The sequence below is a fragment of the Phyllopteryx taeniolatus genome, chromosome 1 (genome assembly GCF_024500385.1).
Source record: "Phyllopteryx taeniolatus isolate TA_2022b chromosome 1, UOR_Ptae_1.2, whole genome shotgun sequence".
Lineage (NCBI taxonomy): Eukaryota > Metazoa > Chordata > Actinopteri > Syngnathiformes > Syngnathidae > Phyllopteryx > Phyllopteryx taeniolatus.
In genome coordinates this window covers 12,181,957-12,207,811 of record NC_084502.1, presented here as the reverse complement: position 1 = coordinate 12,207,811, position 25,855 = coordinate 12,181,957, and the positions used below count along the sequence as shown (strand labels likewise).

At 44.9% G+C, this 25,855-nt stretch overlaps 1 protein-coding gene and 1 long non-coding RNA gene across 2 annotated transcripts; one reads left to right on the top strand and one right to left on the bottom strand.

Moving 5' to 3' along the window:
* Positions 1 to 211: 211 nt before the first annotated feature.
* Positions 212 to 24,994, top strand: LOC133477419 (potassium voltage-gated channel subfamily H member 8-like). Its single transcript, XM_061772137.1, has 16 exons — positions 212 to 588; positions 6,331 to 6,564; positions 7,369 to 7,500; positions 7,597 to 7,742; positions 10,208 to 10,466; positions 10,549 to 10,706; positions 11,149 to 11,356; positions 12,862 to 13,209; positions 13,294 to 13,493; positions 14,855 to 15,104; positions 16,038 to 16,252; positions 22,161 to 22,414; positions 24,110 to 24,192; positions 24,268 to 24,320; positions 24,406 to 24,426; positions 24,489 to 24,994. Exons 1-16 carry the CDS (start codon positions 513 to 515, stop codon positions 24,858 to 24,860), a joined length of 3,009 nt encoding a protein of 1,002 aa, XP_061628121.1. The 5' UTR covers positions 212 to 512; the 3' UTR covers positions 24,861 to 24,994.
* LOC133477441 (uncharacterized) lies at positions 5,190 to 10,924 on the bottom strand. The gene is made up of 4 exons (XR_009788364.1): positions 10,832 to 10,924; positions 10,578 to 10,735; positions 7,559 to 7,697; positions 5,190 to 6,653 (listed from the first exon to the last, which is right to left on the bottom strand). It is a non-coding gene; the product is annotated as an uncharacterized LOC133477441 (long non-coding RNA).
* Positions 24,995 to 25,855: the final 861 nt, after the last annotated feature.

Below are 25,855 nucleotides of genomic sequence, written 5' to 3'. Positions count from 1 at the left end.
CCACTGTTTTATTTTTCAGTGTCCTTGGGTTTCTTGAAAGGCGCTTGAATTTTTAAAATTATTATTATTATGAAATGTAAAATGAACTGATGAGCTAAAACGCGTGCTCTAATTTAGAGAGACGGTCGTGGCCGTTTCCCTTACGAGCGGCCGTCAATCAAAGATAAGATAGCGACGGGGGAAGAGGCTAAACATTCGAGTCTGTAACGAGAGAACGAGAGAGGAGAAAAGAAGAGGAGGAGGCGAGGGATTCCAATGCAGCACACGCGCGCGTCAATGCGAGCATCCTCTCGCTCGCTCCTCTCCATCCCGCACGTCTCTCTGCTCCCTTCTCGGTAGTCGGCGCTCGCACCGGGACCGTGGATTCCCGGGTGTCGCGGCTCGGCGCCCTCCTCCAGGGCTTGGGAGGAGCGCCGGGAACCACGTCCAGGTTTCTCCCGGGCTTCGTCAGCACCGCCGGCGAGAGCCACGGCTCGGAACGCCGGGAGAGACGCGGCTCGACCCGCTCCCGGATGCCCGTGATGCGGGGACTGATGGCACCGCAGAACACCTTCTTGGACACCATTGCCACTCGCTTCGACGGGACCCGTGAGTTCATTGCACGTCTCTTCTGTGAAGGACTCCTCAGCATCTCGCCGTTTATTTGAAGCTGCGCGATCCATTAATTACAATTACATGATCATTGGATGCGTATGTGTTGCCAATTTGGCATTGATGAAAAAGACCACACAGACACACAAACATTCATGACTGAATAAGTAGCACTTGAGCACTTTAAAGATAGAAAAAGACGTGTAAAAGAATTACTGCGTACGCTATTGGAGTTGCAATGCGCCGATTAAAGTGACAGTACGACTTTTTGCTTTTTGTTCGTTTTTCCGTCAGAGCGCCATTATGACTCTCAACTCAAATATTGAATCTCCTCATACACAACAAATTGATGGAGAAATAGTTTTCAAATCAGAAGCATAAAAGGTTTGTTCAAGTTAGTGTAAAAGAGGTTTGCTAACAAAAAACAAAAAAAAAGCAATATCTCAACATCATTCATAGATGAATTTGACATTTGGTCCAGATTTGATCAAGAATCATAGAAGTTGATGCACATGATGATTGACACCTATGCTGTAGAGTTTTCTTTGTTGCATGCTGGGACTGTGCCAAATCATGCGAGTCGGGGAATCGATCAACACGGAAGAGTTTCCGCTATACTGCTGCGGTTATTCTTTGCTGTCTATGAACACATCCTATTGTCTTTTCTTTCCACGAGCGGAATACATTTGACAAATGACAATGTCGGGCCCATCTGGTGTTCGGCTTTGAGCATATTCAACCTTACACGAATGCAGAGGAATTACCTTGCACTGCCGTTGCCATGAAAAAAAAAAAGCATCCGCTCATCCAACGTTTGACCGGAATGTCGTGCGCGACTCATTCCTGCACGCAGACTGCCGACAATCAGCACGCAAAGTGGGGTTTTTGTTGCTCGCACTGTTACATAACAGCACTCGAAGGTGCAAACGAACGGGAAAAACGTGTGCAGCGTGAATGAAAGAGCTGAGAAAAACTACTTTGAGTACTAACAGCAGTATTCTATCGCACGTGCTTCTATTGGTGGGATCGCTTCTTCAACAGGTCCACCGGTAACGCACCAGCGCTTGAGTGTCGAAGCCAATGACTGCGTGTCCACACCATGAGGACAAAAAAAGGATCCGGTGGTGGACTTCCAACTTGTCTGGCCTTCCAAATGTCTGCTCACAACACGCCGATAGCTTGGGAAACCTTCGCAGGCCCTGGCTCAGCCTCGCAGGCTCACACGTTGAGTCACATGATGCGAAGCAAAGGCGATGACTTCCAAATATTCGGATTGATGACAGCGGGAGCAATTTAGAGAAAGAACGGCTTGTCCGGCGTGAACATCAAATTGAGCTTTTTCTTCTCGATTGCTGAGCGAAAGCACGGTAGCAGAATTTGAAAGAGGCACGCTGACTCGGAGAACTTTGTGGCTGTGTGTGTCTGCAGCCAAGAGGGAGATTGGTTTCCATTTGAAGAAGCAAAAAGTTGTTTTTTTAGTCAGCGGAGGCAGCGCGGCAGGTGAGCGGTTGAGACACATGCCTCACACTTCCGCCATTGTTGAAAGCCGTCCAGCCTCTTCTGTCTCGGGCCATCTTTTCCACTTGGGTCCACGTCAGCCCGGTTTTCTCGGCTTCGTGCTCTGTGCTCCTTCTCTTGGTGTTTTTGGGCCTTCCTCTGCCCCGTTTGCCCTGTGGGTTCCATGTTAACGCTTGTTCGGTTATTGCAATTGTGTTTCTTCTCAGTGTTGTGTGACCAATCCAGCTGCACCTTCTCCTCATCGGTTGAATCTCCGCCGTTTCTCGTTCGGCGCCTTCCCACAAGTCAATGTTGTTCATTTTGTTCGGCCAGAAGATCCCAAAGAGGCGTCTTCGGCAGCGGTCGACGAAGGTTAGGGCTGCACCGGTGACGTCACTGGTGCTCCTCCAGGTTTCGGTTCCATATGGCCGTACGGTCTTAACATTGGGGTCAAAGATTTTCAGCTTGCTATGGAGTAAAATATTTTTGCTTTTCCAAAACGTTCCCCTGTGCGGCTTGCCTTGTCGTAGCGAGGAACCTCACGTGTCTCTATGACCAAAATCAGCACCTGGCCCTCCAGGTGGGGGGTGGGGCTAATGACCCTTCACCCCGTTACAGAAGGGTTGAAGAAAACAGAGAAAAACAAGCAATAGGGGTGAGCATAATCGCCTCTCAGTTTAGCGGTTCTGGGTCCGAATCCCTGCTGGGGTGTTTTTTTTTGGTGTCCGGGTACTCCGTCTTCCCAATACAGTCCAAAAGCACGCGTATCGGGTTCATTGAAGACTCTGAATTCTTCATCTGCACGAATGTGAGTGTAAATGCTTGTTTATCAATACGTGCCCTGCGATTGGCTGACGACCAGTCCAGGGTGTACGGGCGACCTCAGTGATGAAATTGGATGAATAGTTTGAAATGGTGGCATTTCGTAGAAATATACGACAGCTCATTCTGTGTCCTTGTGCGTGTTAATTGTTAGACGTTCTGGTTTAGCAGCCTGTGATACACCCGCGCGTGTGTGTGTGTGTGTGTGTGTGGAAGTGAATGAAAAATGTTAAGGATTCTTGTCAGCGAAGATATGGCGATGAGTAGAAATGCACTTTGCAGCTGCATTCCGGAGACGGGTCCTGAAATGTGCTAAGAGTGCTGCACTCTTGCAGTGCTCCTGGACGTGTGTCGGCTGACGCATCTCGCTTCTCATCGAATCCCTTTTAAGATATCCTATTATAGGCACATAATTCCAGTCACCGTGGATATTACAGCTTCATTACCTTGCCAAAGTACAAAGCGTGGAAAGATATGCTCGTTTGTTAGTCCACTACAATTGCATTAGAATTACTTATGTTCATAAATTGTCAGATTTGATATTACACTGACAGAGCAATTGATATTCACCATTCATTTTATTATCAATGATTTGATCTCCTGTTAAATTTATAAGTTTACTCATTTACCCCCAAAAAGTAACAGTCTCTTATTTGTATGGTTGCTAATTTGTAGTAATAGACATAATAGCAAAAGTGCATAAAATATACAAGATAAAAGTTAGAAAATGTTTTGTATTATCTTCTTCTTTTCCTTTGGGCTTGTCCCTTTAGGAGTCGCCACAGCACGTCATCCTTTTCCATGAGAGCCTATCTCCTGCATCCTCCTCTCGAACATCAACTGCCCTCATGTCTTCCCTCACGACTTCCATCAACCTTCTCTTTGGTCTTCCTCTTGCTCTCTTGCCTGGCAGCTCCATCCTCATCACCCTTCTACCAATATACTCACTCTCTCTCCTCTGGACGTGTCCAAACCATTGAAGTCTGCTCTCTTAACTTTGTCTCCAAAACATCTAACCGTGGCTGTCCCGCTGATGAGTTAATTTCTAATTTGATCCAACCTGGTCACTCCGAGAGCAAACCTCAACATCTTCATTTCCGCCACCTCCATCTCTGCTTCCTGTTGTCTCTTCAGTGCCACTGTCTCTAATCCATCCATCATGGCTGGCCTCACCACTGTTTTATAAACTTTGCCCTTCATCCTAGCAGAGACTCTTCTGTCACATAACACACCTGACACCTTCCTCCACCCGTTCCAACCTGCTTGGACCCGTTTCTTCACTTCTTGACCACACTCACCGTTGCGCTGGACGGTTGACCCCAAGTATTTCAAGTCCTCCACCCTTGCTATCTGTTCTCCTTGGAGCCTAACTCTTCCCCCACCACTCCTCTCATTCATGCACATATATTCTGTTTTACTTCGGCTAATCTTCATTCCTCTTCTATCCAGTGCATGCCTCCATCTTCCTAACTGTTCCTCCAGCTGCTCCCTGCTTTCACTGCAGATCACAATGTCATCTGCAAACATCATGGTCCTCGGGGATTCCAGTCTAACGTCATCTGTCAGCCTATTCATCACCACTGCAAACAGGAAGGGGCTCAGGGCTGATCCCTGATGCAGTCCCATGTCCACCTTAAATTCATCTGTCACACCTACAGCACACCTCACTGCTGTTCTGCTGTTCTCGTACATGTCCTGTATTATTCTAACATACATCTCTGCCACTCCAGACTTCCGCATGCAGTACCACAGTTCCTCTCCGGGTACTCGGTCATAGGCTTTCTCTAGATGGACAAAGACACAATGTAGCTCCTTCTGACCTTCTCTGTACTTTTCCATCAACATCCTCAAGGCAAATAATGCATCTGTGGTACTCTTTCTAGGCATGAAACCATACTGTTGCTCGCAAATACTCACTTCTGTCCTGAGTCTCGCCTCCACTACTCTTTCCCATAACTTCATTGTGTGGCTCATCAACTTTATTCCTCTATAGTTCCCATAGCTCTGCACATCACCTTTGTTCTTAAAAATGAGCACCAGTACACTTTTCCTCCATTCCTCAGGCATCTTCTTACGCACTAGAATTCTATTGAACAACACATTATATTGTGTGAAATAAGTATTTGATCCTTTGTAACATACAAAGACAATCTGCCTGTTTTTGTGCAGAGTTCAAGACTGAAAATCGGATTTTGACCAAGTACGTCAAACGCCAGACAATCTTAAGTCTTTATTGATGATTCTAGAAGATTGTCTTTCGGTCTGATGTGTGTCAAGAGTGGATTCGTCCTGATTTTAGCGTTGGAAAAAGGTCGGGACTGACAATCATAAATATTGAATGCATTCAATATTTACCACCAAAACTCTTGATGTGTGTGGGGAACGCCGACTTCTCCCGAGTCTCGACGCCGAGAACTGTGACATGGAACGGAATGCAGCCAATCAAAGAGGCAACCTGACTGAGGAACCTGACTGACTGAGTGGCCGTAAGCAAAAACAAGCATGTCTTGCCCGATGTGTTTTTTTTGGATGAAAGTGGGTTCCTCAGACGGCAAGAGGTCTTTTCCATTGCAAGTTATTTATTTGTTTAATTGTTTTTTTTTTGGACGACACCGCCACTTTACAAGGCTCCGGCTCCGGCAACCTTCGGGAACACTCGGCAAAGTTGAAGTTCACTGTAAAACTAAACTTACAAAAGAATTACACCTATTGAATGTTCAAATTCATCACAGCCTTCATTTCTTTCTTCATTTTTTTTTCACAAAAATTGCTAGCTCACACCTAACACAAAATGAATGAAAAACACCATTGACAAGCTAACGAAAATTAGCATTGAACTCGCACCACTTATATCTCTCAAAATAATCAATATTGGTGCATAAACACTGTGTAAACACATACAAACAGGCAAAATAATACTCTGGCATTTATTCTCCAAACTCTGTGAAAAGTGAGTTATATTAACAATATTCAATGGTGACTTCTACTTTCTTAGTTACTGCAAGTGTGTATCTCATTGCGTGCACCACACTGCCCCACAGAGGTCAAGACGTGCACAGCAGGAACAGCGAGCCCAACGAGGAGGGTTCACACAGAGACCGCTAAGCACCTCCGCTAATCACTACATGATTCCGAATTTCCGATCTGCCGCGATAATGCCAATAAAACTAAAGCCCAGTTGCATCAAGAACTTTAAAAGTGTCTTGCCGCACGTGTGGAGAAAGCAAATGCTGTTCCCATCGTATACTAAAGGTGATAAAAAACCTTGACTAAAAAAACCCAACTGCAGTGTCCAATACTGTATGCAGAAGAGGAAAATGTCATTGTTCTCCCATAATGGCGATGTCCAAAAGCAATCACAGACGCTCATTAGAAAATCCCATCTTTGTCTTCCTAATGGCTTCAATTCACTCTCCCCAGACAGCAACTTTGTGCTGGGGAACGCCCAGGTCCAAACGCTCTACCCCATTGTCTACTGCTCCGATGGCTTCTGCGAATTGAGCGGCTTTGCCCGCGGTGAATTAATGCAGAAGAGCTGCACGTGTCACTTCCTGTACGGCGGCGAGACCAGCGACCAGCTCACCTGGCAGATGCAGAGAGCTCTGGATGAGCGGCGGGAGTTCAAGACTGAAATTGTCCTGTACAAGAAGAGTGGTAAGAGCTGTGTCGCAGCGATTCCTTGTGCAGATGTGCAGTGGATATCAAAAGTCTACACACCCCTGTTCAAATGCCAGGTTTGTGCTCTGTAAAAAAAAAAAGAGAGAGAGAGACCAAGATAAATAATTTCTAACTTTTATGCATCATTAATGCGGCCTGTAACCTGTACAACTCAATTACTTCCATAACAAAATCACCCACACACATAATACATAAAAACACAAATATGGGAAACGTGTTATGGTCCAACTAAAAAAAAAGCTCAACGTATTTGCCATAATTCCAAAAGGTGTTTGGTGCAAACACAACAATGCTCATCATAAAAAAAAATAAAAATAAAACAAAAATACCAGTCAGTGTTAGCGCAAAACCTTCAGGCTTTAGTGAGAAAGCAAAAAAGAAAAGAAAAAAGGCAAGAAAAGCCTACTAGAACAACTGACATTTATTTGAGGTCAATCAGAGACACTCGGCGGCAGTGTGTATTGACTCTCATTTAACATGAGTTGTACTGCGATTGGTTGAGTCTGAACACAGATCCCCTTTGCAGTTATAAGAGGGTGTGCACACTTGTGCAAACACATTATTTCAGTTGTTTTTTTTAAACCTCCTCTCTCGAAAATTTTTTTTTTTGTTTTCTAGTAGACTTGTACAGGTTATAGGTCATATAAATGGTGTATACAGTTTTGATTGATTTATCCTGGTCTCATTTTTCTAGATCACGAAAACCCTCTTGGCATTTGATCGGGGGTGTGTAGACTTTTTATATCCACTGTATTTCTCCAACTACTTTTCTTTGAGCAGGTTCCAAGTTCTGGTGTCTGTTGGACATTGTGCCCATAAAGAATGAGAAGAGTGAGGTGGTTCTGTTCCTGGTCTCGCATAAGGACATCACAGAGAACAAGGACCTGGACCATGGCAAGCAGTCTGACACCGGTGAGCTCCACATCCCCTTTAACAATGAAACAGCTGAGAAGCTCCAACACATACTCACATATTCACCAGAATCCATGCGCGCTTTCCACATTTCAGACGAGGAAACGGGCCTGGAGATCCACCAGATCACCCGCCCGGCGGACTTCGGCACGGAGCGCCGCCGAAGTCGGGCCGTCCTCTACCAGCTTTCGGGACACCTTCAGAAACAAGACAAGACCAAGAGCAAGCTCAATATCAACAATGTGAGAAATGGTGGCGCTGTTGATCGGAGGCGGGGGACTCCTGTCACAAAACATAAGAAAGACACCACTTGACTTGGGATCCATGAGAGCGGGCTTGACTTGAACTACATGACTTGACGAGTCTTGCCATGTTTGGAGATCTGCATGCTAAAACCAGTGCGCCGTTTGTTTTATTTTTGAAAGAAAGGTTATTTTTGGGAGTCGTGCGCACAAACATGGCAAGCCACCGGTATACTATGATGTGCAGAGGCCTACACATTTGGTTTCAAGGATTGGCTTTTTGATAAAAACCTGGGAAAAAATGGCAACAAGTAAGGTTTGCAAGTCGAAGAGACACATCAGTTCCAACATCTAACATCATCCTTCGCTCTAAAACCCACAAAGACAGGCAAGCTACGTTAGCTTCACAGTTTAGCTAACCGACAGCTAGTGAAAGACTTTATGTCGCCTATGCATTTAATTGACATTACAGTGAACACTGTTTTGTGTGTGTGTGTGTGTATGTCTGTGTGTGTGTGTGTGGGGGGGGGGGGGATTAGGTTCCAGAAAACCACCACAGTATGTGAAATCTGCAAAATAGTGACCAATTATTTATTATATCACTATTTAAAGCTTCATATATGAATTTCAATGCAACTGCAATTTGGAGAGGTGCAGGTATTTCATTTGTCCACTTGAGGTCGCCCCACACACATCCGACACAAACTCATGCCTGTTAGGCATGCCCTGCTTGAATAACATGAACAACAGCACATGCGGACATGGTGTGAGCAGGCAATTTCTGGGTTAACCCTTTGCACCGTTCCTCACACTCACGCTCCTGGCAGTGCAATCAGCAAAAAGCATTACAGGTACCCAGAATTTACTGTGAGGATGTTTTAGACTACAATACTGCAGTTGTAGAAAATAAAGCTAAACGTTGCTCTTTACTTGCATTTGTTCCTGTCAACTAGGGCTGTCACAATACCAATTTTTTAGGACGATATATTTTACGCAAAACTATCACGATTCACGAAATAATTTTTTTCTTATGCCTGTGAAAACATGACAAATAATGCCGACCCTCGAGCTGCAGGACCTTGTGGTTGGTCTGCTGAAGGCGCTGGAGACAAGCCCTTCACCTGTCAATCAAATACGTTTGCTGTCATCAAGTGCTGGCCGAATAACGTGTGGCGTTGAGGTTACGCTTAACAAACACTTAACTTTCCCCTGTGTGTGTTGACTGGGTATTAACAAACACAACAACTCAGAGGAGGGCGCTGACATTTTAAACCACATTGCCACGTTGGAGCGAGCAGTTTAGCTCCTTAGCTCGCTAGCTTCTTGGATTGCTGGCTAGCTCAGGGGCTAACGAACATAATAAACAGCTAACTTTCCCTTAAGTGTCTCTGTTGTGGGAATCTACGCGCTGCACATGGAGCGAGGCTGTAGAGAATTGCCGACGTTCCACGAGCCCGTTAGCAGCTAATGATACAGCCGTCCAATTCGCCGTCAGCTCGCTGTGTGAGCCGGCTCACCAGAACGATTCATCGAGTCCAGTAAAACGATCGTGTCCGTTTTATTTATCGAAAGATAATTTGATATCGGAATTATCGTTAAAAGGCCTACAGTCAATATTGTTTTGAGTGTGTGCATTAGCTATTCATCAGGCTGAGGTCGGTATTTGTGAATTGATTTGGTATGGTATGCTTTTATTGTCAATATTCAATATGTGTGGAACATACAGAGGACACACAGCCATTTGACAGACATAAAAATATAAAAACACAGCACAGTGTCACTGAGCAATGAAAGGTTACTTGTAATGCCGATACAATTTATTTATTTATTTTTTGACAATTGTGCAAATGATGCAGTCCTCGAGCAATTCAGAGCATTTTGAAACATGAAATATATTGTCTTTGTTGTGTATTCAATTTAATACAGGTTGAAAAGGATTTGCAAATCAATGTATTCTGTTTTTATTTACGCTTTACACAACATCCCAACTTCACTGGCATGGAGGTTACGCCACGTACTTCCGTTTTTAAGGACCGATCTGTTGATCTCGAGGGATTATTTACAATTCACTCAAGGCAAAGCGAAAATTTTACCGAACAAGTGGAGTCGTATCATTAAAGCAAATTAAACCATGTCAATACCCGAGTTCAATAGAGACTCATAGTTTAATGCTTAGCTAGCATAGCTATGAATGTTAGCTCGCTAGAGCCCACTCATTCTTTGGTCAAGAGACGACATAATCATTGAGATTTTACTAACGTCTTTGAGCAAAGCAAACTATATCAACACAACATCGTCCTTTTTTTCCTTCTTTTGTGGGGATTTCAAGAAGCAGGCCGTTTTGTTTTGTTTTTCTCTGTGAGGCCGGCCACTTGATTAGGGACTTGAGCATGTCGTACCGCTGTGTCTTCATATGTTCTCCCTTCACTCACCAGCACGCTTGTTTGTCCTTGTTTCGTAACAAGAGTGTTCTGGGAGCAAACGCTAACCCGGTGCCGGAGTACAAAGTGGCAGACATCCAGAAGTCGCGCTTCATCCTTCTCCACTATGGCGCATTTAAGGCCGGCTGGGATTGGCTGATATTGCTGGCGACTTTCTATGTGGCCGTCACGGTGCCCTACAATGTCTGCTTCGCAGCGGCGGAGGTGCGAGAGGACGGTGCGTCGACGGCGCGTACTCCACCCAGCGTCAGTGACATCTTGGTGGAAATTCTCTTTATGATCGGTGAGGATGCTGCTCAAGTTGCATCACTTTTGTGGTAACAAATACAAAAAGAGCACTGTGGTTGTGTGCGTATGCGTTTCAGATATCGTGCTGAATTTCCGAACCACTTACGTGAGCACGTCCGGTCAGGTTGTGTACGACGCTCGCTCCATTTGCATTCACTACGTCACGTCCTGGCTCTTTGTGGACCTGATCGCCGCTTTACCTTTCGACCTGCTCTATGCTTTCAATATCAGCGTGGTGAGTCGAAGACGACGTTTCTCTGCAACCTTTATCGAGCCGAGGCACATGTTTGACAAACGAAAAATCTCACGGCACACCACCAAACAGAAATGTCACAAAACGTCTCGTAGCAATTTACTCACAATTTTTTTTAGTTTGATATGATTCTGTTGTATGACCAGCAACACGTGGATACACAGGTTAATTGTACCTTGTGCCATCTAGTGGAAGAGGATGTAATTGTTCTGCCTGTCACTATACGTCACTGGCCGAGGTAGATGGACAAAGATAGATTATTTGAAGTCAATCGTTTTTGGACCTATTAAGTGAAACCCGATACTTTCCCACGGCACACCTGATGATGTCTCGTGGCACGTGGTTGGGAATCGTGGTATGACAAACAAAGACACACATGCGCACACTTTAAAGCACAAAGTATTTATTTGCAAATGTTTCCCAGAACTTCGGGGTACACCTGTTGAAGACTGTACGTCTCCTGCGTCTTTTGAGACTCCTCCAAAAGCTGGACCGCTACTCCCAGTACAGCGCCGTGGTCCTCACTCTGCTCATGTCCACCTTTGCCCTGCTGGCCCACTGGATGGCGTGTGTCTGGTACTTCATCGGCCGCAGCGAGATCGAAAGTAACAGCCCTGCCTCTTGGGACGTAGGTTTGTGACTTCCCTCCGCACAATCAATCAAATGCACTGAATTTTTAACAAGCAGACGGAACATAAGGCCAGATGAGCAAAGTGATTCCATTCCATCATCTGTGAGACTATTTTTTATGGCAGCATACTGAAAACGGCAAGAGAGCAATTCTAAGCGTTATAAGCAGATACAAGCCTCCACTTTTATCCATAGAACATGCATTTGTGAGGAAAATATAAAATGATCCAGCTCCTTCTCACCTCCCACCGCAAATAACAATCCTGTGAGGTGCTTGTGGTGTGAACTGTTATTCTTGGTCACATGATTCAGACCAGAAAGTAGAGACAAAAGTAGAGACAAAAGGATATATGAATATTGAATATTTGTTCTTTTTCTGTCGCTTATGTAATGGCAGCGTTGGGGAATAACTAATTACAATTACCGATATTATGTAATTCAGTTATAAAATGTATGTGATTTTAATCCTGAGAGAAAATGTGCAATTCGCTGCTTTCAGAAATGTTCATGATTACAATTTTTGTTACATTTCAAAACTAGCCACACGTCTGGTTAGCACATCTGCCTCACAGTTCTGAGGTTGAGGGTTCAAATTCAAGTTGAGGAGACAAATTCCTTGTGTGTTTTGGACATACTTGGCAAATAAAGATGATTCTGATTCTGATTCTGAGTCAACTCCGGACTCGCCTGTGTGGAATTTGCATGAGATACAAAGTTAAAAAGCCCAGACTTCTTTACAGATGATTGTATAGGAAAACAAGCTATCATTAAAATGAAGTGTAACAATAGCACTTGCAATCATTTATCCATTTTCTGTTAGGGACTATGATTTTAAATGGGGAAATTGGTTTGTTTTGTTAGTAAATACATTGTGAAATAGTGTGAATAATCAAAAAAGATAATTTCATATAATGGTGGTACACTTATGCAATTGTTTTTAAATATATGGTTGTGGGCTATAGATTCATACCCAACTAGCATTATTGTCTTAATGACATTTTTCACAGCAATAACTTTGACATCTTGTGTCTGGTGTAGCGCGGAGCCGATCGATGACGTCATTGATCGGATCGGCGAATTATGACATGAAAGCCGATCAGCATAAAATGCTAATTATCGGCCGATACCGATCACACCGATCAGATCGGCGTAAAGTCTACTTGTTGTGGACAAACTTGTTATTCACAGTAACATATTTCACAAATATCATATTGCTTTCAGTGAAAAGAGAATCCATACCGATTAATTACACGACAAGAGATAACCAGGGATGTCGCAAGGGAAAGGATGAATGACGAAACGTGACCACGTGAGACGCAGTAATGAAGAGTCAAGAAAGCGAGCCCCCAGCAAACTGGGAAAAAACTGCACACAAAGTCAAAACAGTAGATCAGTGGTTCAACAGGACCGTGATAGAGGGCAAACACAGTCTGCTGACAGTAAATCCATCGCCTGGTTCGCCGAGTGCAGCAGTTGTTATTAAACTTGAACCCCTTTCCCCCAACAGGCTGGCTTCATGAGCTTGCCAAACGTTTGGGCACACCATACTTCTTGGCACCACTGACCTCTCTACTAGGAGTTTCTGATTTGCCTCAAGCCACCGTGACACCAGAACTGGTTCACTCCAGCCTGTGGAACAGCTCGGGCTCGGAGCCATCGAACGGGCCGGGTTCGTTCGGTGCGACCCAATGGAACGGCAGCAGGTCCCGTGCGAGCGGTGGTCCATCTGTTCGGAGCTCCTACGTGACATCGCTGTACTTTGCCCTGAGCAGTCTGACCAGCGTGGGCTTCGGCAACGTTTCAGCCAACACGGACTCCGAGAAGATCTTCTCCATCTGCACCATGCTGATTGGAGGTGTGCAAAGCTTCCTGCTTGACACATACCAGATTTTTGTCTGCTGATTGTTCCTTCTTGATTTCACTTTTGTCTCCTGTGCAGCATTAATGCACGCTGTGGTATTTGGAAACGTGACCGCCATCATCCAGAGGATGTACTCCCGCCGCTCCCTGTACCACACCCGCACCAAAGATCTGAAGGACTTCATCAGAGTGCACCGGCTCCCCAAAGCACTTGAGCAGCGTATGATGGAGTGTTTCCAGACAACCTGGTCTGTCAACAATGGTATCGACGTCAGTGAGGTAGAACTAGTAAATACATTTAAATCATGTTAGTCACAGTCCAGACACGCTCAATACTCGCCACTTTAGCCTTTTGTCCTTGTTTCTGTTTTCGAGAGCAATATTTCCTACCCAAGCTACATATAGTGTTTTAAATTAGCAAATTTGCACAGCACACCACCAAACAACACATAAATGGATGGACAGAGAGTCTATCAATGGCATTCCACAGCAATTGATTACCTTCATCCAACTCCTGTCCAACCATTTCATATGACAATTAATCCACAATGGGAAGTATACAACCCCTTTGGTGTAAAAACCAGGGTGAAACAAGGGCTATGTTGGAAAAAACAAAAAACAAAAAAACTAGACGACTAACAAGATGACAATTCATTAGACCCCCACAAAACAGGCTTGAGAGCCTAGATTTTGCAGATGACATCTTGTCCCAGCAACACTAACACATAGGTATGTACACTCAAAACAAATATGACGGGAAGCCAAGACTGGCCTGAGAATTAACAATTGACCCAAAACATGCAAGTTCATAACAAGCAGTTAGCTCTGATCAACCTGCAGTGGAGAGAACATCAAAAAACCGAGCAGTTCACATACCGTACAGTATCTGTGAAACTGCAAAGATGGCGGATCAGTTCGGGACATAATGAGCCGAATAAACAAGGCAAGACACGCCTATAACACACTGCGACCCGCCTGGAACGCCAAGGCTTAGTCCTTCCATAACAAGATATTCGATCTGATATTTGACACCAATGTCAAGGCCATCCTACTAGTGAATATGGATCTGAGACATGGAGGGTGGCTGACAACATCACCAACAAAATACACACCTCCACGAACAAACATCAGATGGCCGGCAATAATCCATGGGAGAGAACAGACCAGAAGGCGATGAAGAGAAAGCACAGGTGGACTGCAACAGACAACATGGCTTGGCAGGCACTGGACTGGGATTTACAGGGTCAGAGGAAAGTGCGGAGGCCAAGACAGACTTGGAGAAGATCCGATTAGAGCCAAGCCAAGAAAAACTGAACTGCTCAAAATCAAATGTATTGGACAGGTGCTGCCCTCTGCTCCACTTAGGAGTCTAAAGGGACACGAAGATTAAAGCATTAACAAAACTACAAACTTGAGGCTTCTGAGTGTGTTCAAATCTTGTGTAAATCAGTCCACCGGTGATTAGTCCAGGGTGCGCCTCGCTTCTCATTCTTGGTCAGCTGCGATGGGCTCCAGCTTCCCTGTGACCCTGAGCAGGATAAGCACGATAGAAAATGGATGGATGCTCATCAACTGCTGTTTGTTGTTTCATCCGCTTCAGGCTTTTTCCCATCCGTGTTTCATTTGTATCCACTCCACAGCTGCTGAAGGACTTCCCAGATGAGCTGAGGGCTGACATTGCCATGCACCTGAATAAGGAGCTGCTGCAGCTGTCGCTCTTTGAGTCAGCCAGCAGGGGATGCCTGCGCTCCCTCTCGCTCATCATTAAGACGTCCTTCTGTGCTCCCGGGGAATTTCTAATCCGTCAGGGCGATGCCCTCCAAGCCATCTACTTTGTGTGCTCTGGCTCCATGGAAGTGCTGAAGGACAGCACTGTCCTCGCCATTCTGGGTAAAAAAAAAATATAAATAAAATAAAAATAACTTTTGTCCTTCTTCATGTGATAATAATACTATCGACACACATGTTCAGAACCTTGGACAATAACGCTGGTTTCAAAACTAGAAACTGCAATCTCAAACTGAATGACTGTGACAGACCTCAGAACAATCCTCATTTGGATCAGCACTGAATTCAACACATTCGTGTACACTACATTTTTCATCAAGATTTATGCATTTTTCACTGAGAAATGAAGGTAACTGCCCTAATGCAAGTGGACTGTGCGGGGAAATGAAAACGTTTCTCCCACCTTTCAAAAGATTCATGTAAATGGCCCATAATTGTGAGTGTGAATGCTTGGTTGTGTATATGTGCCCTGCGTTTTGGCTGAAAACTCGTCCAGAATTAAACGAAAGAGTTCTGCAACCACACTGCTCCCCATAGCACAGATAAAACAGATCAGATGAACTTAAAACTGCTCTGGGAGCAGATCAGCTCTACTTCTGAAGCAAAATAGCTGCTTGTATTGATTTAACTGCTGTTAATAATGAAGGGGGCACTGCCCTCATTAGCATTTTCCGTATGTGCACATATTACGTGCACAACATGATGACACACACAGACACACGCTTCGTCATTGGCGCCTCCAGTGTGCTAATTCACAGGAGGTGTGTTGTTCTTCTCCCGGAGACAGCTGCATACCCACAAATTGCTTTGGCAGCGCCACTTTAGATTTACAGCTCAGCAGAAGAGATGTGATGCAGAGGGAGGCAGAAAATAGAGAAAATGGTGCAACACAGAGCATATCATCACTTTAATATTCCACCTTCATCCCTCAGTGAACAATGACATCGCTGCATCTCCTCCCGCCTATTCGGATCATGACTAAAATCAGCTAAGCAACAACGACACTTTTAACCAAGTATTTTTTTCCCATTCTAGGAAGAGGTGACCTGATTGGCTCTGACTGTCTGACTCAGGAAGAAGTGATTAAGACCAACGCCTGTGTGAAGGCTCTGACGTACTGCGACCTGCAGTATATCAGCCTTAAAGGACTGCGCGAGGTTCTCTGCCTGTACCCTGACTACGCCCAGAAGTTCCTTACAGAGATCCAGCACGACCTAACGTACAACCTCAGGGAGGGACACAGCGCGGAGGTACGCTGATGTTGACATATCCACAAATTTACTGGACCGCGATACATGGCGAGCATAAGTGAGTCTCACACTGCAGATCCCCCAAGGGTTCCCAAGATGTTCCCCAACCAGATGGCAAATGCCTTTGGCAAGTTCTGCATCTGTTCTGGGATGCAAGAATCCATCCCGTGAATGGATGTCATTTTTTAGCATTTTCTCAGGTTATCGACATAGACAACATCATCAGTTACTCCTTCTCCACGACGGGCTTAGGCGACCATGTCACAGCATTTAATCTTATGCCACGTTAGATTTGCTTCGTTTTACGGTCATCGCAAAAATGAAATCAAAGGCAATGGAAGAAAACAGAACTTCTTATTGGTTGTTTAAAGTAATGGTTCTCATACTGGGGTCCAACAGACCCGGACATACTGAACCAGTTCCTCGTCCCTGTCTAAGCTTTGGGTCGCTTAAAAGCTCTGATATGATTAAGACGTATATTACCTTTTTTCGTCACTCAGTATCCTCTATATCGAACTGTACTAAAGGCAAACTGACCACCGTGTTTTGGCTCATTCAGCAACTTCTCGGTCAAGCGACTTAAGCCGCGTGGAAGCACGGAAAGACAGGACATTGTCCATGTCGTGCTCTTTCTAACTGGAGCCCTTTATTATGTCCTTCTCAACAACAAACATTTACAATTTACTCAAGTATGGATACAGCACCTTCGACTAGCATAGCTTGTCGCTCCGACCAGATGCTCGTTTTAAATCGTAACTGTGACATACCTTACTTTCGCTTTCTTACTGCACAGTGGTGTACCCGTCACAAAGGTTCCGAGCTACGCTGGTAACACGGAACACATAAATCTGACATCTCTGCATGCGGCCAACATTTCTAGCTCTCATGCTTTCTAAAATACCAACATATCGATAACCCCTACTTTTACAACATATACGTGTGAATAGTGGCTTCTTTTTGTCATTCGAAAACAATGTGAGAATGAATCCACTCATTGTTTCTGTTTCTCAGCGGTAATTAATCTCGCTTGTTTCTTTTTTTCTTTTTTTTCTCCCCTTTAAGAGGTCCCTGGACACACAAAAGGTTTGAGAACCCTGGTTTAATGAACCAGAAAGAAGTCCAGTTGCCTTATTTTATAATTGCCTTTTGACATACAGTACAAAGAGCTCCTCTCCTGGCAGGGACTTCGCCGTGACATATCAGCTGTCAAGCTGTCCCGGCAACTCAGGCAACCAAAATATTGTTTGCGCTGTCACCAGGGCGACGTCTCTTGCAGACCAATACACCCGCAAGTCGCGGAGATGTCACCGCAAAGTAGCGCAAATGTCTCTGCGACGTCTCTTCGGTCGAGACTTGAAAAAGTTTCCAAAAGGTCTCCCCCAAAAAATTCAACATGTTTGAATTTTTACCGTGGCAGCGGGAGACTCGACTCGCCGTCAGGCCGGCGAACAGTCTCCATGCCAGTGAGATTGGCCCTTAACGACTTCAGTAAATTGCCTGTTAATTTTCATGTTACCAGTGTTTCTAATTTTGCTGCTGCGAGCAACGAATCCCATTTTCTAAATGTCTGACAGAAAATGCAGGCTAACAATCGCCAGTCCATTCAGTCGGTTTCGTAAGATTAGTCTCATCTTTGCCACATGCTCGCCCACCCAACAATTTGCACTGCTGCGCAGCGATGGCATTGTACTGTAAAAAAAGGTCAGCCATCTGGACTGGGGGTTTGTAAAATTCAAAGTTCGGGAGTTTAAAGGGACTTCGTTTGGAATGAACGATGAGTTCCCCAAGGGTATTAATGAGAGGCGTAGAGTTTTGTAGCCATTGATGACGAATTTCCACAACAAAGACAAAAGAGCGATGTTAGTTGTCATCGAGCTATATGTCGACGGCCAACTGTTTCGTGATGCCAACGTCACGCCCTGGCTCTTCTAGATAAGTACTTCTTTTGATCTGTTGTCATGAATTGTCAAAAATGTATTGTATTTTGTTTCATTCTTTCCACTTTTTCTTAGATAAACAAAAACGGAATCACGCATGCCACCAACATGAATCCTCACTCCTATCTCTCTGCTTTCCTGCTTTGCTTGCTTCCACGCACACTAAACGCACAAGTCGCTCAAAACTCTTTTTGCGTACCACAAACCACCACCACACACCATATTATCCCCTTGTCACTGTTTGCTTCTTGTGTTCAGTGTTTGCTCGTTACCCTTCTATGTACCCTGGCTTTGCAGTACTCAAATATAGCATCTCTATCACCCTCTCTAAATAACATTCGTCAACACAATACCAAAAAAAAATCTCCCGAAAACTGTCAAAAAAATAACAACAAAGAATGCATTGTACCAAATCTATTTAAAATTATGATACACACACCCATTACATGTCACACTTAACATTCGTGTCTTGAAATTTTTATAGCAACTTAGAAACATCTTCGAACAAGTCAGATCAAAAAGAAATTGAAACTTTTATTAAGGATCTAAACATCCCTTAATTAAATACACAAATTAAAGACAGCCTTGATGTTGCTTTAACCATCACAGAATTACATAACGCATTAAAAAATATGCAACCGGGACGGGCGCCTGGCTAGGACGGAATCCCTGTTGAATTCATTAAACATTTTTGGCCAATACTAGCGCCTCTATTTTTGAGAACAGTCAATGAGATAAACGATAAAGGTAGAATTAGTAGCCATATGAACACAGCTTCAATTAAGTTAGTACTAAAGCCAGGTAAAGACCCCACTCTCCCGGCAAATTATCGGCCCTTATCACTGATTAATGTAGATATCAAGATTAACTCGAAAAGCCTTTGCAGCGAGACTTGAAAAGGTACTTCCGTCGATAATCCACTATGATCAGACAAGCTTCATTAAAGGTAGAAGTTCCACAAATAATGTCAGACGTCTGTTGAATTTAATATGCATGTCACAGCGTAAAAATCTATACGCAATCATCATGTCACTTGACGCAAAGAAAGCTTTCGATAAAGTTAACTGGGCTTTCTTGCTTGCAGTACTTTGCAAATTTGTCGTTGGAGATTCAATTATACATTGGATAGCAACATTATCCAACTCGCCGAAAGCGACAGTCAAGACAAATAGGATCACTTCACAAAGTTTTACATTACAAAGAGGAACCAGACAAGGATGTCCACTCTCACCAATGCTATTTGCAATATTTATCGAACCTCTTGCTGCTGCTATACATTAGACTGCTAATAATAAAGGTATCTGTTCACTAGTGACAGAACACAAAATTAATCTATATGCTGATGATATTCTTCTTTACTTACAGGAACCCAAGTATTCTCTTCAGGCAGTCTTCAATCTCATTAAGCCACTCTTCAGAAAAGTAAACAGGAGGGAGGCCTAAATGATCCCAACTTTAAACAGTTATTTAGCTAACCAATTACAATACCTCATCAAATGGTTGCACCACAGTGAGGACTGACTAGAATTGGAACAAACAGACTGCAGCAACATCAAACTACCAAAACTCCCATTTAGTTCTACTAGTCTTAAACGCCATAAATGTTTCAAGAATCCAATAATCACATCCACCTTAATGGCTTGGTGGCAATGTTTAGAATCGACAGGATCTCAATTGGCTCCCAGTATGCTCTCCCCAATCTGCCATAATCCAGATTTTGAAATTAATAATATACCCCTTCATTTTAGTACATTGGAACAACATGGAATTAACCACCTACAACAACTATTTAACAATAATGTTTTTAGGACACGTGATGAACTGTTCCAAGAATTCCAAATAACAGCCGGAAACTTTCTTCAATACAATAAATTTAAAGCAGCAATAAAAAAAAGAATACCAACACTCCAGAGCACCCTCGAACTGCCGGAGTTTGTCAAGCAAATAATGAAGCTTCTCCTGCGAAGTAAATGAAATCTCTCAAAAGTTTATAATATAATTTCATGTACTAAATCAATGCACTTACCAATCACCAAATGGGAAGAAGACCTCTCCATGTCTGATGACCGTAGCTACTGGATACAGATATGTAACAATACGTTTAGAATGACAAAAAACACAAATCTACAGTTTATACAATATAAAGTGCTCTATAAAACACACGTGTGTGGGGCGGTGGGTGGTGTGGGGGGGTTGGCTGGGGGGGTGACATTGGGTCCCTGCGGCTCCCACCGGGTGGCCGGTTGTCGGGGCGCCTCGGTGGGGCCGGCGGACCGCCTCCGGTCCCTCGGTGTGGGACGTGTCCCGTCCGCCGGGTTGCTCTCAGGTGGAACCCTGGGCCTGATCCCGCCCCTCGATTGATTGGGTGGGGTCCTCAGCCTCCGCGGTGTGGCCACACCAATTACAGGAAACTTCTGTCAGTCTTTGTGCATGTAAAACAGTATCAATTCACTTGCATGTAGCCGCACGCACACACTCCTAGGACTCTTTCACTGGGTGTGGTGTCACGCACTTACTGCAAAAAATAACTCATGAATATGCAAATCGCTTGTCCTCACTTATACTCTCGTCCTGTAGACTTTTATAATTTACATAATTAATGCCACCACACTGTACAGTCGGGTTCACAACCCTTGTCCTGCATGCTTCTTCTCCTGTCCTTGTCCTGTTCTATCTTCTCCTGCCCTTCCCTCACAGGGTGTAGCACTACAGCCCCACGCAACACTCATATTTAATGTTTTATTGTTGTCGATAATGTAATGATTTACTTCTCTCATCCTGTTTACAATTAGTGCTTTGTCTTTTGTCGTCGTTTCTCTCTCCCCTCTAGAAACTGTGTTCTGTTCGACTGATCAAGTCTGATTCTCAATAAACCTCAATTATAATACCACAGAGGAGGCTTAAAAACGCCACTGTGACACAGTAAAACCGTTCTGGCATAAAAGGGATACAGATTTTCCATTCTGCTTGACCTAGCAGCCGAACAGGATCAAAAAAAAAAAAAAAGCCATCTGGACTGGGGGAAACAAGAGCAAGTCCTCTACTTGAGTTGCAGCCAATGTTTAAAGACGCAAGTAAAGCACAGTTGGTCCCGAAGCCAGACACTTACAGATGGATCTCAGCTGTTTCACGCATACTTTGCTTTTCCTTGTCTTGTCTTGCTAAGTACGTATACTGTAACTAAACACAAATTCTTGTCTTTAGTCTTTTCCATCCAGCATGAGGCTAAATATAGTGCTCTCGGAGGGGCGGGGGAGGAAGGGGGTCACCCGGAGCGGGATAAGAATAGAACAACTACATGTAGATGAGCTGCCGTAAAATAAGGATGAAAGGAAACTCCAGGGTTAAGGAAGATGAAGAATATGGATGAGCGTTACATGCACACAGCGACCCACAAATAAGCACGCTTGCAGAGACATGCACGTTTCCCCGACACGCTTGCCGTGGCACGTGCAGCACACACACACGCATGCACACAAAGAATGAAATCCCAAACAGTGCCTTCTCCTCCCCTTTGCCTCAGAGCACAACCTCAGCTAAATTTAAACTTCTGTGATGTAAAAATACCAGCACGTGGACTGGACGGAGAAGCTACAGGGGCTGGGGGAACGAGACGGAGGGTGGCGAGGGATGGAGGCGACGCATTTCTCCCTTGGTAGATGCCACATAGAGGAGTGAATGGTGTTTGGTTCTTAATGAGAGCACTTCTTAACAGACATGCTGCTAAAGTCAATGAAGTTCTGCTCCAGTGCAACTCTTTGAATGGGAAGTGTTGCCTGTGAATATTCTCATTCATTTCATTTGCAACTGGACAGTCTTGGTTGTTGCGATGCCCTGAGAATGGCAACTGTTACAACTCTGAAGAGCTCAGCAGCTCCTCAACCTGGTCAAAATTAGAACGTAACGCTGGCACGAGCACGCAGAACAAGCATTAACGAAGATTGCGTCCCGCCTCGTTTGCCCAACTTCAGGCCGACTGCGAGACCAACGGAGGACTCGTGAAGAAGCTTCCGTCCATCAAGGAGGATGAAGAAGGCTCAAACTCTGAGGAGGACCGCTCACCTCTCCCAAAGATACTTCCGCTGGTCAGACCGGGCCGAGGCCTACGCTCGCCCCTGCGCTCCCCGCCGAGACCCTTCAGACCGGCGAGCGATCGCGCTCGGTCTGCCGGCCTGCAGATTCCTACCTTGAGCTTCAGCTGCCTGCAGCCAGAGCTTAGCCCTCGGTATGAAACCAAATCATTGATCTCTCATGTTCAGTCGCTCTCTGTGGAACTCCACACTTAGTTCCTTCTAGCATGAATCAAAGTGCAGGTCAATTTCCATCTCTGGGCCACACAAAAATCAGCATGTTTTGTTGTCTGCTCATATTTGTTTGTCTCCATGTGGAATCTTGGCTTTACTGTTGCACTCCAAATTGGAAAAGAAACCTAGACTGTCCCCAAAAAGGTCACCTTTTCATCATGTGTGAGTTCGTTTGTTTGTTTGCAAATTTCCATCCACCGTTTATGAGCCAATTTGGATTCTTGATCATGGGTAGTTATTGATGAGTTCAAAAAAACGCTGTTTCATAATAATGTAGATATTTTATTATAGGTGAAAGTTAGCAAAGAGAATTCAATGTAGTAATATTGGAAGCATGTGGCCTGGGTTTGACCGGTGATTCGCTGGGATAGGCTCCAGCTTCCCAACGGACCGAAACACAATCAGTGGTAGATGGTTGGATGGAAGATGAAGAGGCCCCAACAAATTTCTGGCTCTAGTTTTCTGTGGGCACGGTGGGCGACTGGTTAGCACATCTGCCTCACAGTTCTGGGGACCGGGGTTCAAATCCCGGCCCCGCCTGTGTGGAGTTTACGTGTTGTCCCTGTGCCTGGATGGGTTTTCTCCGGGCACTCCGGTTTCCTCCCACATCCCAAAAACATTCGCGGTAGGTTGATTGAAGACTATCTAAATTGCCCGTAGGTGCGAATGGTTGTTTGTTTCTATGTACCCTGCGATTGGCTGGCGACCAGTTGAGGGTGTACCCCGCCTCTCGCCCGATGATAGCTGGGATTGGCTGAAGCACGCCCGCGACCTGTGTGAGGAGAAGCGCTACACAAAATGGATGGATGGATAGTTTTTAGCGCTCAAATGTTTTACACCAAGTACGACCTAAAAATACTTCGCTCCCCACATACCAAAATCATAACCAATATTAGAATACAGTAGTGCAGAAGACCTGAGGATTCGTCCAAAAACGAGACAGAGGTTTTCCCACTAAAAAATATATTTAATAATGTTGTAAGCCACTGTGACACTGCACTCACAGGAAAATAAAACAACTCTGTATTGTACACTAGAGTTAAATACAAAATGGAAAGAAATAAATGCTTACAAACAAACAGTTCTTAAAGATTAAATACAAATATATTTAACACAAAAGTTAAATGCAACTGAACTGCACCTGACCAGTGAGTCTTTTGCGTACCATTGTGGCAGCCGTTCCATACTTAGAGAATCACATAAAATGTATGTAGTCACCTATGAAAAAAAACCTTTAATTCCACAGGCCCTTTGAAATAAACAAGATTTGAACATTTTTAATTCGCATACAAGGATTCAATAAATTCAACCACTATATTTGGATATAAAAACAGTAACAGATTCTTAACGTTAATGACTAAGGTGTCATGCGAAGATGAAATATGTTGCATATGAGCTTCATTAATCCCATTTAAAATGTTCCATCATATTAAGCATGGTCAATTGTCACGCATGTATAACAAGCTTTAATTATTTGTCAAACTTCAAAGTTTGTGTGACTCTAGATTCTGAATTTTTCAACTTCAGGGCTGGGCAATAGAGGATCTATTGACTTGAGATATTTTCCTGTAGTTGTTTATGCTCGCTGATTGCTCATTTCTTTTGCTCCCGTTCAGCTTTGTAGATGGCATCGAAACTGAAAAGCAGAGCAATCCAGACACAAACTTTGATTTCCCTCCCGGGCCCGATTCAGCCACAGGTAACGCACGAAGCGGCACCAACACTTTGTCTGGGATGGTCTTAATGGGTTTTTGTTTGCACTCGCCATACACAGGGGAACACAATGTCGACGGCACGATGCAAGCGATCGCAAAGTTCAAACACGAGGTGACTGCTGCACTTGACCTTTTTCAAGTTTCCGTGATGTCTGGTCTCATTTGACCTGTGATTTATTTGTCTACCCCTGAACCAGATGAAGGTTCTTTCTCAGCAGGTAACCACCGTGAGTCAGGAGCTTCAGGAAATGACCAGACTCCTCAAATCGCTTTTTCACAGCCCCTCCACCCTGTTGACACCCAGCGCCGTAACGCCACCTCCCAGCGTTTCCTCACCCACTGGTGTTTTCTAGCCAGCGCGCAGAGGAGCCGCATCTTCAGTGCGCCGTCGGCTCCTCCGCTCGGCGTGAAGGGATTGGGCGGTCGCAGGAGCGCACGCGCAGCAGAGTTTCACCCCCTTCGCCTTTCCAATTCACGACTCATCGCCTCCACCGATCCCGCAGCCGGGTCTCCTTGCTCGGCTCTGCCATTGCTTCACAGCTCTCTGCATGAGCAAAAGCTAATGCCGCTTCCCTCCTGGTCTTCCTCCATCCCCTCGCCCTCATCCACCCGCGCACCCCTTTCTGCCGGACCTATCGGCACCAAGTATTGAGCCGCCGTCCCGCGGCCCGTCCCGATTTCGGATCCGCCCTTTCTGCCGCTCTCGCCCCCGGCCGTCGTTCTCGGCACGTACGCTCTCACCTCCCAAGTGTGAGGCGTGGGCCACACGTCGGCGCTGGACTGGCAGTGGGCAACTGCGTGACAAATGTGTCTGAAAACATCTATTCGTAAAAACAATAGTAGTCCCTGTTGCAGTGACATATATGGAAATAAACATTTTAAGCCTTTGAATTTGATTTGTTGTATGATGAGGTTCCAGTAATGTGAACAGTACAGATTAGTCGGACCAAACCAGTGGCATGCAAAAAAAAAAAGGGTGGGGGGTGAATAATCGCTGATGCACATTATGACTCCAAGCTGAACTCATGTAGCTATTTGTTGAATGTATTTGTTTGAATGCTTACAGTATTTCATAAGCAGGGGTGCACAGAAGAAAAAGGAGCACCAGAGGTTGTTGTTTAGTGCTCATTTCCCCCCCCAAACCATCGACCTCACGGGCAGTGGTTATTCTAGAATTTCCATCCAACCATTTTCTACCGCTTATCCAAGGTCGGGTCGTGGGGCCAGTAGCTTTAGCAAGGACGCCCAGACTTCCCTCTCCCTAGCCACTTCAGCCTGCTCTTCCGGGAGGCCTCCGAATCAGATTACCCAGCCACTTTATCTGGCTCCTCTCAATGCGGAGGAGCAGCGGCTCTACTCTGAGCTCCTCCCGGATGACCGAGCTTCTCAGCCTATCTCTAAGGGAGAGCCCGGACACCCTGCGGAGGAAACTTATTTCGGGCGCTTGTTCTTTGGGTCACGACCCACAGCCCGTGACCATAGGTGAGGGTAGGAACCGGTAAATCGAGAGTTTCGCCTTTTGGCTTAGCTCCTTCTTTACCGCAACGGACCGATACAAAGTCCGCATCACTGCAGACGCCGCAACGATCCTCCCATCGATCTCTCGTTCCATTCTTCCCTCACTCGTGAACAAGACCCCAAGATACT